This window comes from Bos indicus, chromosome 27, assembly GCF_029378745.1.
Source record: "Bos indicus isolate NIAB-ARS_2022 breed Sahiwal x Tharparkar chromosome 27, NIAB-ARS_B.indTharparkar_mat_pri_1.0, whole genome shotgun sequence".
In the NCBI taxonomy this organism is placed as follows: domain Eukaryota; kingdom Metazoa; phylum Chordata; class Mammalia; order Artiodactyla; family Bovidae; genus Bos; species Bos indicus.
Window position 1 is genome coordinate 15,576,325 of NC_091786.1, and position 12,629 is coordinate 15,588,953.

The following is a 12,629-nucleotide window of genomic DNA, read 5'->3' on the forward strand; positions in this document are numbered from 1 at the left end:
TTCGCGTGATTGGCGGCGCCCCCTACCCGGGAGTGGGGCGCCCGCGGCGGGTGGGCGGGGCCGGGGCGGAGCCGGGCAGGGGGGCGCAGCGGGGGCGCCGGGGGCGGGGCAGGACGGTGTGGGCGGGGCGGGGCGGGGCGCTCCCCGACTGTCACTCAGCGGGTCGCGGTGGCTCCCCGCCCCCCACCCCGCCCCCTCCCGACACGCTCTCCGGGTCGCCCCCGCCCCCGCTCCGCCCCCGGGGCTCCGCCAGCGCGAGTCCCATCCCGGTCCGGCTACCTGGGGCGCGCCCGGCCGGGCAGCTGCGGGCCCGGCGCAGGCCGGCGGCGTCTGTGAGAGCCGTTCCCTCTGGCGGGGGCCGCCGACGAGGGCATGAGCGCGGACTCCTGCCTCCGGCGCGGCGGGAGCGGGGAGGGCAGGAGGCGCCGCGCGGAGGCCACCGTCCGGGGCAGCGCCGGGGGACAGCGGGGCGGGAGATGTGCCTGTCCTTAGCGGCCCAGCAAGCAGCATGCACCCCGATCCCTCCGACAGCGGCGGCGCCGGCCTCGCGGGCGCCCCGGGCGAACGACGGCCGGAGCCCCGGGGGGACGCGGCGGCCCCGGGGGCGCCCGGCGGCGGGAGTCGGTGGGTGGCGGCAGCCGCCCTCGCCGCCGTGTGCGCCTCCTGCCTGCTGGCCGGCTGGTGGCCGGCGGCGGCGGGAGGCGCGGGGCCGGGCACGGTCCTACTCAGGCTCAGCCTGTACCTGGGCTGCGCCGCGGCCGCCTTCCTGCTGGGGACCGTGTTCTCCCTGGTCTGCCGGAGCCCGCGAGCCCCGCCGCCTGACTTCGCCGCCGCCTGGAGACGGCTGGCCGCACGCCACCGGCCGGAGGTGAGTACTGGGCGCCGGCCCACGGCCTCGCCCAGCCCGCCCGCTCCGGGAGGGCCGGGGGTCGCGGCGGGCCGGTCCTCTCGGGGAAGCGGGGGCTGGGCTGGGCCGGGCCGGCCGGGCGGGGAGATAGATGCTCGCGTCCTCTCGGCCCCCGCTCGGGGCGGGCTCCGGGCTCGGCGTGGGGCGGGCCGAGATGCACGCTAGCAGGTGATGTACTTAGTTGCTCGACTCCATCCTCAGTCCCAGGCTCGGGAGCTGAATAATCCTTCCAGATCTTGGCTGTGGCCCTGCCGCTGGGGAGCGGGGCGGCCTCTGTACGCAGGCGCTGCGCCTGGGGCCGGTCGTCACGCTGGGTTCTGGTAACCGTTCCCCGTGGGAGGTAACTTTTGTGCCCTTTTACAGACCGGGAAACTTAGCGCAGAGGGGCTGACTTGGCTTAGGTCCCCCGCCCGCTACACCTCATGCCGAAAGCCCGGGTACGCTTTTTTTTTTTTTTAAATCACGCTGTCCTGTCTTCCGCCGTGTGGATAAGTATCGCAGTTTCAGTGATTTAGGAAACGGATGCCCGAAATCATTGTCGTTTGCCCGAAATCACTGTCGTTTGCATCGAAAGGAACGTTATCATCAGTGGGGTGTGGCGATCTAGTGGAGAACGGTGGTTAAGGAATTCAGGGAAAGACAGTGTTTTAAATGAGCTCTCCACTTCCTTAGTGCCAAACCGCTGCTTTTTTCTCTACCTCCCAGCAGCTTCACTTTCACAACCCTTGAAAAGAAACTCGGTTCTGTCGTAGCTTGACTTACCTCTTGACTGAACTCTTCTGTCATTAACCTGAAATTGCTCACTCTGTAGTAAGAGAAGTGGCTGTGGCTCAACTTCATAAGAATATTTTGTTAGAAGCATTATTACTCCCTGGGTTTTGTGTTTGTTTATAATACGACCTGCTTCTTCTTCTTTTTTTTAATCTCACTCTCTTCGCCAAAAGGACCCTTTCCTCAGTGTGTTAGTTCAGAAAGCAGAGCTGAAATAATGGGGAAAGAGGTGTAGGTAAAGGGGCGCCCATCCCCATTAAGTTAAGCAGTTGTTCAGTATGTTGAGGAAAAGGAACTTCAGTTTTCATAAATAGCCCCAAACTAGCTGTGTTTATTTCTCTTAAAAACCTTCACCCAGCTATTATATCTAATTTAGCAAGAGTTGGTGAGTAGGTGTATTTTTCCTCTTGCTTTTTCCCTACAATGATAAAAGACCCGAGAATTTTACTGTTGATCTGTGAATGACGTTACAATTCTTTAGAGTATTTTAAGATGTTGTAATCTATTTCAAGTGTATTTAATCGTATTTATTGAGTCTTTCACAGAAACTGGGTATTATTTTGGAAGCTGGGGTTGAATCAACAAGACAAACAAAAGCCCTGCTTTCTGGAGATTATATACTTATGGGGGAATCAGGCATTAAACAAAGAAATGTGTTGCTTTTGGATAGTGATAAATGCTTAAATGCTTATGAAACCAGAAGTAATTAAGAGTTAAGTGATTAAGAGTGCCTGGTGTGTGGGGGCAGGAAGTTTAGATGGTGGGGTCAGGGTCTAAGCCTTAGTATTGTCACTCTGTCCTGGAAGCCTCACGGGTGGTTTACCTCCCTTTTTCCTGGAAAATACATTCCCCCAAAGCTCCCAGCTCACTTGTACCTCTGAGAAAACTTAGGTTATCATCCAGAAAGATGCTTTAGTAGAGGAAGCAGAGAAAATACTACATTAGAGGTGACAGAAAAGGAAGCAGCTTATGTGATCTCTCATGTATACTACCTGAAAATTTCAGGCAGCGGAAGAGGTATAAGTGTAAGTTAAGGACAGGCGACTATTGGTCGTTCTTTTTGAATTCAGATTCCTACAGCATTAAGTAGGAAAATAAGTACATTAGGAGGTTTACTTTCTGTTACCTAGAATTAAAGTGTATGCACATATGATATTCATATGTCTGTGCCCACTCAGTTGTGTTCACCTCTGTGCAACCCCATGAACTGTAGCCCGCCAGGCTTCTCTGTCCATAGCATTTCCCAGGCAAGAATACTGGAGTGGATTGCCATGCCCTCCTGCAGGGGATCTTCCCGACCCAGGGATCAAGCCCATGTCTAAAATTATTTATATATATTTACAGTACCAGTGCAGTTTACTCAAGCCTTTCGTTGTGCTGTATTTCCAATAACTTATGCTTAAGGTTTTTAAAAAAATGCTCCTTATGAATGGAAGCATAAGCATGTGGTGTAGTGTAAAATATCTGTCAGTTCTGTGGGGGTAGGAGCTGGACCACACGGGTCATCTAACATATGTGGAGGGGGAGGCTGTTTTGTAGTGAACCAAATGGTGTCTCTTAAGATACAGTGACTACTTTACTACAGAAATTGTGATTCAGCATTAAGAAAAGAATCCTCATTTGTTCTTGTATATTTCAGGTTCTTCTAGAATCTGCTGAGCGTGTCAGACACTAGGATCTATCCTATCTGTCCATCCTTTTTTTTTTTTTTTTCCCTTCTTGACTTTCTTCTCTAGAGGGAAAAAAATGGATACACTATTAAAAGTAGGCAACCAGAGAAGACTAAACTAGAAGGGAGTAGGTATTTTCATGTCTAGACGTGTTCAAATGCTCCTGCATGCTTTATAAGGTAGCTGTTGGCTGTCATAATTCTTTGTGGTTGAGATCCTTGACTGATATCTTTTGTTATCCCTTGTACCTTGCAGGAGCTCCAAAAACTGTTTGCTGATGATAATGAAAAAAATTAGGTCAGTTTGTGGTCACTAGCTGAGGGCTTTCCCCCTTCAGTTAACCTAGTGTTTATTGAGCATCACGTATGTGCAAGGAATTTTATTTTACTTGGCTGGCAATTGTTACTGATTAAAGTAGTAAAATTGATGTTTCAACTCAGGTGGAAAGAACATCCAGTGGTATATTCAGGTGGCAAAAAAAAAAAAAAGCTTTGTGTAAGGTCAGGAAGGTTGATGCTTAAGTCTTGACATTTGCTCTCTGGGCCTCACTTTAGAAAAACTTGAACTTTGGTGCAGGCCAGCTGGCTGGAGCTGAGATGCTCTGGGGCTGGCCTGCTCCTGGGGCAACAGTTGTTAGCCCTGCTTTGCTGAGTAGGCTGCCGTAGTGTGGTGCTTCTTAGTCCAAGGTTGTAGTTTGGTGTTGTGCCAGACCTGTCAGCTCACGTGGACCAAAGGCCTCAGATTCACTAGCTGTGGTTACCTGACTCTAGCACATGATCTAACCAAAGCAACAGCAAGAAAAACATGGGAATAATGAATCAATAGTTTAGAAACCTTACTTTCGTTACTAGACCAGTGGTACAAAGTGCATCTTGATGGAAAAAAGGAATAATTTCTTACATTTTGGTGATAAAAATAAGGAATAACTTTTTAAGATGTCAGTTACTCACATAGTTTATGGATTTTTCTCTTTTACATGGTAAATTATTAGATGTTTCTTGATTTACACTTGATTTATACCATTAAGTTAAAAATGAGCACTGGACAAATGAAGACTGGGGGCCTGATACAAGAAAGTCCACAAAGGTACTTAGTAGCATAATGGGAAACTAAAGTCCACTGCTGTGTGAAGAAAGTATGAGTGAAAGACTTTTCCAAGTTTAGACAGAAAAGCTCAAGGAGTTCATCAAAGCTCATAAGCATTTCCTCTATATCTGCTGCATATTGCTTTTCCGATCTTGGGAGATCATTTTGGCCTAGTTAGTTGCTAAATGTCAGTGCTAGGCACATAGTAGGTTCTCTACGGATGGATTTTTGTCCCTAATGAATGGATTATTGTTTGAGATGAGAGCAGACTTGAGTATCCGACTGACATTTTTAAATTTGAAATTTCAGCCACAGTTCCCTAGAGAAGGGATCATAGTCTCGTGGTGTATAGTTGCTCAGGCTTGTCTGACTCTTTGGGACCCCGTGGGCTAGCCCTCCAGGTTCCTCTGTTCATGGGATTTCCCAGGCAAGAATATCTCAAGGTAGGTGTTACTGAGAATTTCGATAGTTGCTTTGGGTTAAGTGGATGGCAGTGTTTTCAGTGTTGGGGAGGATCCAGAGATGAACAAGATGCCCTCTGTCCCTGCCTTCTCAGGCTGAGTAGATTAGATTGATAGGGAGGACTGGAGGGGAGGGCAGATGTTTATAGAGACAGTAAAAACATTCACACAGCAATCCAAGGCGCCACTTGGCTTGGGTGGGACTTCTAGAATCCCTAAATGAGTTCTTTTACTGATACAAAAGTTCTTTTGAGTAAAACAAACTCGATTTAGTTACTCAAGGGAAAAAGGAAAAGAACCAAGATGTAGGGAGACTATACACAGCCTCTTTGTGACGCTCCTTTATTATGCTAATGTGATAAACTAATCCTCAATAATTTGATAGTGGACAGTGGGGTAATACACTTACTGTCTTCAGATTATTAGGTTGTCTTTTGACTGGGGGATTTAAGTCAGGGTGGCTACTGGGAAAAATGTTTTTGAGCAAGATGGCTTTTGAAACCCCCTTAAATCTAACTGTAGTGTAAGAATTGTTTACCTTAAATTCATCTATTCATAATTTTTAAATTTAACTTTTTTTGCAGGTTATGGATTCACATGGCTTTAATAGAAAAAAGGAAAACATATAAAAGGATATGCATTGAAAAAATAAATCTCCCCTATAGGCGGCCATTATTAACAGTTGATTGTTCTTCCAGATATGTATTATGTATATACAAGCAAATACAAATACATACTCAAAAACAATATGAACAGTGATTACACATAAAAGAAAATTATTTTATGTATCTTTATTATGAAGGAACTATTTCTTAGGGTTAGTAGACATCAGAAGTTACATATGAAGAGTGATAACTTCAAAGTAGTAAGCTACAATTCATGATTAAACCTGGAACATTAAAAAAATGGTCATCGAAACCAGCAAATGTATTCTAAGAAATGATGAACATGTATTTTTGAATTTAGCAAAGCTGTCTGAAGGAGGCATATATATATTTTCACAATTTGTACAAAACCAAAAGGATTTCCCTGGTGGCTCAGCTGGGAAAGAATCTGCCTGCAATGTGGGAGACCTGGGTTCAGTCCCTGGGTTGGGAAGATCCCCTGGAGAAGGGAGTCTACTCACTCCAGTATTCTGGCTTGGAGAACTCTATGGACTGTATGGAATGGGGTCGCAAAGAGTTGGACACAACTGAGCGATTTTCACTTCACTTAAAACAAAGCCAGAAAATTGTATTTTTTCATATTGTATCCTAAATTATTACCAGATTTTGAGTATGATTCCCTGTTGTTGTTTAGTCGCTAAGTCTTGTCTCTTTGCAACCCCATGGACTGTAGCCTGCCAGGCTCCTCTGTCCAAGGGATTTCCCAGGCAAGAAAACTGGAGTGGGTTTCCAGTCCTTCTCCAGGGGATCTTCCTGACCCAGGGATTGAACCTGCGTCTTCTGCTTGGCAGGCAGATTCTTTACCACTGAGCCACCTGGGAAGCACCCCCTAGGAAATTGTTTTAGAGACAGAATACATGTACTGTTCCGGGTTTGAGTTGCTGGTGAGTGTAATCAGATGAATCCTAGGAGGCGGGATTGCAGAGGTGGCTTGGGCGGGGTTGTGGAAGCCTGCAGCTGTGAGAGAGTAGGGCTGGGTTGTGTCTGCTGTTAGGGCAGCTCCTCATACCTTTTGGACTCTGGAGTGTGGCATCAAAGCTGGGTTATGGACATGCTAAATGGAAATGTGATTAGGGGATACTGGAGGAGAAGCGCTAATCAGTTGCAGTGATACAAAGTAAGAGTTAATGAAAAAAAAAAAAAAAGAGTTAATGAAGCTGTGTGAATGGAGGCCGGAAGTTGTGTGAATGGAGGCCGGAAGCTGTGTGAAGGGAGATCACAGCCAAGAGTGACTTTCATGTTTCTTTCATGTTAATGTCATGATGGGCGAAATTTCCGGTGACTTTCCTGTGAGAGATTTCTTTCATGATAATTATTGGTAGTTATCATTACAGATGGGTTCAAGAATCTTCTCAAGAGCATCTTAACATTCTCTTTATATAATAAACTCAGCCCCAAACTTAAGGGTCCTACTGTTTCTTCACAGTGTGAAGACCAAAGTCTCCAAGCTTGAGCAGTCTACTTGGAGCCTAAATTCTGATCATTCGCAAGAGATTTATTTCTAATTCCCTTGAATCTTAAGCCAGTTTTGTTTTGGACACATGCTACGATGTCAGCTTTCGTAATTAAATGTTGCCTTCTTAAAGATACCTTAGGTTTCATTTCCCAACCTTATCATTTTGAGGGTAGGAAGTGCCCTACTTTCCTTAGAATGTTTGAGCCCTTGTGCAGTCAGAATAGTGCACACACTTGTACTAAAAAAATGACTCAGCAAGTTTGGTGTTGAGGGCTTAGGTTTTAGAAAAGGAAATGTCTGTGGAAGCCTGTTAGTATTAAAATCATGACATACATACAAACTTGCCTTTTTTTTTTTTTTTAATTACAGCTTTGCTTTTGAAAGAAAAACTTGCAAACTTGGAGCTTGTATTTTTTACCAACTTCACTGTTAGGTGACTTTCTAAATGAGGGTTGCTTGTTTGCATGGAAGTGACCAAAGACAGGGGTAGATAGACAGCCCTTCCTGGGGACTCTGCTGGGCACCCTGGGGGCTGGGTTCAGTTAATCATTCTTACACCCTCCTTTAGTCCTGGTGTGTGTGCTTATTTAGTTTCTCCAAACACAGTGGAGCTTTCCAGAAAGCCCAGTGGGTTTTGGGTTGCATTTTGGTGGGCTCCTCAGCTGGAATAATGCTTTGTGAGAATGCATTTAGGAGGTGACGTGTGTGGGCTCTGTCCCCAGGGCTGGCCCGTGCTTATTAGTGATGCTAGGCACTGGCCAGTCCCAGTCCATTTGTCAGCCAGCCCAGGGCTTCCATGTATGAACACCCGTGAGCTGGACGTAGAGAAAAATAAATATGGTAACTCCAAGTAAAATGGCTCCAAGGCCAAGGGGGAAGCCAGAAAGAACTGTGCACTTTTAGAATAAGACATTGGAACTTGTTTAGGTCACTAGGATCTATTTAATAGTAAGCTTTCTGTTTTAGTGTAGACTACACCTCTTGGAAAGTTGGATGCATTTTTAACAGGTACTCATTTCTAAAATAACCTGCCTTGCTGTAGTTCTCACCCACCCTGTAGGTATGGGTGAGTTTGCTCCTGTCTGCTCACGCCGAGCTTCATCCTGCAGTCCTCCTCTTATTTCTGCCAGCCCACAGGCAGGATTTTGCACACATGAGTGTGTTCACTTATGTTCTTCTGTACCTGGTGACTGCAGAACATTTGAGAGAAGCTCCTCTGTGTCACCCGAGCCAGTCTGTGAAAAAGCGTGTTTCTTCTTTGGCTCCTGCTCTCTCAGTTCCCTCAAACTGGAGATCCAGGAGGGCTTGGTCCTTCTTTTTTTTTCCTCCTGAGCTGAAGCCATGTTATGTGCTTTAAGGAAGTTGACAGTATAGCCTTGTTTCTCTCACTGAGTATAATTAAACTTAGTTTTTACCTTGTAATGGAAGCTGAGAGGAGCTTACATCTGTTTGCATCTCCTGTGAAGATACTCCATCACCTCTGTCTACCTCCTCTCTATCCCTGCAAAAGAGATGACTGAGCGGCTGGGCGTATCCCGGGCTCAGAGCAGCCCCTGGGGTCAAGAGCTTTCTCGAGTCTCCAACCTTGAGCCACTACTCTGAAGGCCTCTCCTCATATGCAGATATAGTTGTGCAGATTGTGCCAGCTTGTTTGACGTGAAATTAACATCCTAAACATTCCAGAAATTGCAGTGGGTTTTTCCTGAGGCGCAGCTGTTAATCTCGTATTGTTCCTTCTGATTTGTTTTTTTCCCCACCTCACTGAACCTTTCTGAGATTTCAACCCCTAGATAAGCACAGGAAGTTGCTTTGTTTCCTACATTTGAATTTTGATCATTCTTGAGGTCCCATTTGTGGAAGTATCTGGCTCTCAGGCAGTCTTACCCTGGGCGCCCCCCCAAAGATAACCATCTGCTCAGACTCAGACTCACTCATTCAACTGCTTACCCTGATCTTTTCACTTGGTGCTCTCAGTGGGGCCCGAAACCATCAAGTCCAAGTTTCCATGTGTCCTGTGATTGGGTCCCCGATCCTCTCCCACTGCTCCTGTGTCAGTGTTTGGCACCTTCTGCAAGTCCTCCATCCGGAAGCCCGAGGCCTTCCTGACGTCTCCTCCTTCCTTCCTTCCTTCCCACATGCAGTCCCATCCTCCAGACCTGTCTCCTTACCTCTGGAGTATCTTACGTCCGCCTACTTCTTCCCATCTCTCCTGCTTGGTCCCAGCTATCATCATGTGCTTCCCCGGTGACCGCAGTAGCCCCTCAGTTCATCTCTGTCTGCCTCCCTGTCCCTCCTCCAATTCATTCTCTTAAAGATGCAAGCCCAGTCCCATCCCTCTTCCACACCATGTTTAATTAAAAGCCCTCAGCAGCTTCCTGGTCCTCATAGCTCTCCAGCCTGGTCTCCTGTCATAATTACCTTTACTCCTCATGCTCCATCCTCAGGCATCAGAGTGCTAAGCTCGCTCTGTTGACGTCAACTCTGAGTATTGCTTGCTCTGTCTCTAGCCCCCAATGCCTGCTTGCCTAATTAACTTCTCCTCGGGCTTCAGCCGTCACTTCTTCAGAGCAGCTCTCTCTGTCTTCCAACTGCATATATTCTCATGACACCACGCACCTTTCCTTCACTGTATTCGGCTCAGTTATAGATACTTGCATGGTTCCTTGTGTCCTTCTCACTAACCCCTGAACTCCATGAAGGCAGAAACTCCTCTCTGTCTCTTTAATATCTAGCATAATTAAGCAGGTGGGCAGTAAACATTTCTTGAGTAAATGAATAGCTGGGAATCAGCAGAGCACAGGCATTCAGAGAATGGTCCTGAAGTCAGCCAGACGTTTGAATTTCAATCTGACTCTGCCTTGATAATGGTGGGACAATGGGCAGCTTACTTAAGATTTCTAAGCCTCAGTCTGCCAATCTGAAACGTGGAAGTAGTAAATACCTTCAGAGGTTGTTTGGAACAATGTGGTGGTATTTGAAGATACAAATACTGGTATTTGTCAAAGTGCTTTGAATTAGAAGGTGTTAAATGGTGGATTTTACACTTTTACCTTTTTTATTTATTTATTTTTTGGCCGCATCATGCAGCTTGTGAGATCTTAGTTCCTCAACTCAAGATTGAACCCAGGACTTGGCAGCAAAAGTGCTCAGCCCTAACCACTGGACTGCCAGGGAATTACCCACTTTTACCTTTTTTAATAAAAACCCTTTAAAATAAGATTGAAGATACAGCTTCAAAAAAATTATACAAAATAAATGTATAGTTGGGTGAGGGATTATAAAGACAATACTCTTGTAACTTCCCGAAGCTCCCCTATATGTCCACCCCAATTGCAGCCCCTTCCCTTCCACCTATGTAATGCCATCTTGACTCCATAATAATCACTTCCTTGTGTGTTGTTATAGTTTTATCAGTCGAATGGGCGTCCGTGGATGTTATAGTTTAGTCTTGCCCATTTGAAAAAAATTGTCTTCCCTGTATCCTTTCTTTTCCCTGTGGGTTATCTGTTGAAGAACCTGGAGCATTTGTCTTGTAGCATCCTGTAATCTGGATTTTGCTGTTTGCATATGAATGCTTCCCACGTGGCTCAGTCGTAAAGAATCTACCTGTCAAGCAGGAGACACAGCTTTGATCCCTGGGTTGAGAAGATCCCTTGGAGAAGGGAATGTCTACCCACTCCAGTATTCTTGCCTGGAGAATTCCATGGACAGAGGAGCCTGGTGGGCTACAGTCCACGGAGTCGCAGAAGAGTTGGACGTGACTTACAAACTAAAACAACAATATATGAATGATACAGTAGAAGGCAGTGGCACCCCACTCCAGGACTCTTGCCTGGAAAATCCCATGGACGGAGGAGCCTGGAAGGCTGCAGTCCATGGGGTCGCTGAGGGTCGGACAGGACTGAGCGACTTCCTTTCACGCTTTGGAGAAGGAAATGGCAACCCACTCCAGTGTTCTTACCTGGAGAATCCCAGGGACGGGGGAGCCTGGTGGGCTGCCGTCTATGGGGTCGCACAGAGTCGGACACGACTGAAGCGACTTAGCAGCAGCAGCAGCAGCAGCATGAATGATACAGCTCAGTGTGTTGTTTCTTCCTTTGTATGTCCTGCCTGTTGTCCAGATCAGACTTGTGTTTGACCCCTTTGGCAGGACTGTAGGTGGTGTGTGAACTTTCATCAGGAGGCGCATATCTGATTATTTTTTGTTTGTTTGTTTTATTAGTAGCTGTTGATGCTCAGTTACTTGGATCTGTTAATTTGTTGGAGGTGACAATAGGGGTGTTTTAATTCTGTCATTTCTTATTTATTGGTTTGAATTTTTTTGGAAAGAGACATTTTCCAATCATCTGCTCTTTGGTTGCACAGTGGTACAGTTCATATAAAAAAGCAGGATAAATACTAGATTCTTTCCCATTATCAGTTTTCCAAGATAATGAGTTGGTTCCCCCTCTTCCTCTGAAGGTGACCAGTTAGGTATGTGTTTGCCAAAATATTGTGAACTCATGAATTCGAATATATTTTATGGGTTTCAATTAGTTGTAATTATTGTTATAGAATTTCTTATTTGAAGGCAGTCTCATCTCTGGCCAGTGGAAGTCTTTTCAAGTAGACTCCTTAGTCCTTTTATTATGACCCCACTAAGTCTGAGAGTTTTCTTGCTATCTGGTATATCAAAATAGATCAGGTTCATTTTGAGTATTTTCTGCTCACACCTGGAACTAGCCATTTCTCCACAAAGAGCCCTGATATCTTTTAAGGGGAAATAGTATTTCAAGAACTCACTCTGTCTCACTTTTGAGCAGCACAGCCAGACTCAGACGTAGCTATTGGGACTTCAGCTGATCATCTGTTTGTGGGGGGACCAGCTGTCCCTGTTTTCTCAGGGCTGTCATGGTTCTCACACCGAAAACTATGCCCCCGGGGGTGTGGGAGACTCATTCCAGGTGTTAGGGAGGCTCATTGCTGTTGGTTTGGTCATTGTGTCTTGGCCTTCTCTATGGAGAGGTTGGAAAAAATATGTTAAGAGATCTGTCTTTTGCAAAGAATAACCACTCAGTAGTTAGATTTATGTACTCTGTCTCCTTCAACGCAGGTAACACTTTGAATAGTGCTTTGCCATTTGCTTATTATAGCCTATAAATTGACATTGATATTGGGTTCTGGAAAATGGTTTCTATGGCTGACATTTGATTCATTTTACTGTAACCGATGGCTCTGAGTATAGTGGACAAACACATGTACCACGGGAGTCATAATGTGAATGCCATAAAGTGAATACCTTAGTAATTGCTATAGCTAAACTTAATGTTTATTGCATTTACTGTATGTATGTATGTATATGCATTACCCAGTTAAATGTTTGTCTTCCATGTGAGGTAGGAACAGTTAATCTCATTTTACAAATGGGAAAACTGAGGTTTGCCATTCTGCTGTTTAGTCGTTCAGTCATATCGCTTTTTTCGACCCCGTGGACTGTAGCCAGGTTCCTCTGTCCATTAGATTTCTGAGGCAAGAATACTGGAGTGGGTTGCCATTTCTTTCTCCAGGGGATCTTCCTGACTCAGGGAGCAAACCCAGATCTCCTGCTTGGCAGGTGGATTCTTTACCACTGAG

At 46.1% G+C, this 12,629-nt stretch overlaps 1 protein-coding gene across 4 annotated transcripts in view; it reads left to right on the plus strand.

Annotated features, from left to right (window-relative positions):
- The first annotated feature begins 249 nt into the window (after positions 1 to 249).
- Positions 250 to 12,629, plus strand: part of SNX25 (sorting nexin 25) — a 91,766-nt gene continuing 79,386 nt past the window's right edge. For 2 of the 4 annotated variants that reach the window (XM_070781728.1, XM_070781730.1), the window contains exon 1: positions 250 to 868. In XM_070781728.1, coding sequence (XP_070637829.1) covers positions 509 to 868 — 360 coding nt within the window. In that variant the 5' untranslated portion in view covers positions 250 to 508. The remainder of the gene's footprint in view (positions 869 to 12,629) is intronic. The other 2 variants (XM_070781727.1, XM_070781729.1) reach the window with 2 other exon arrangements.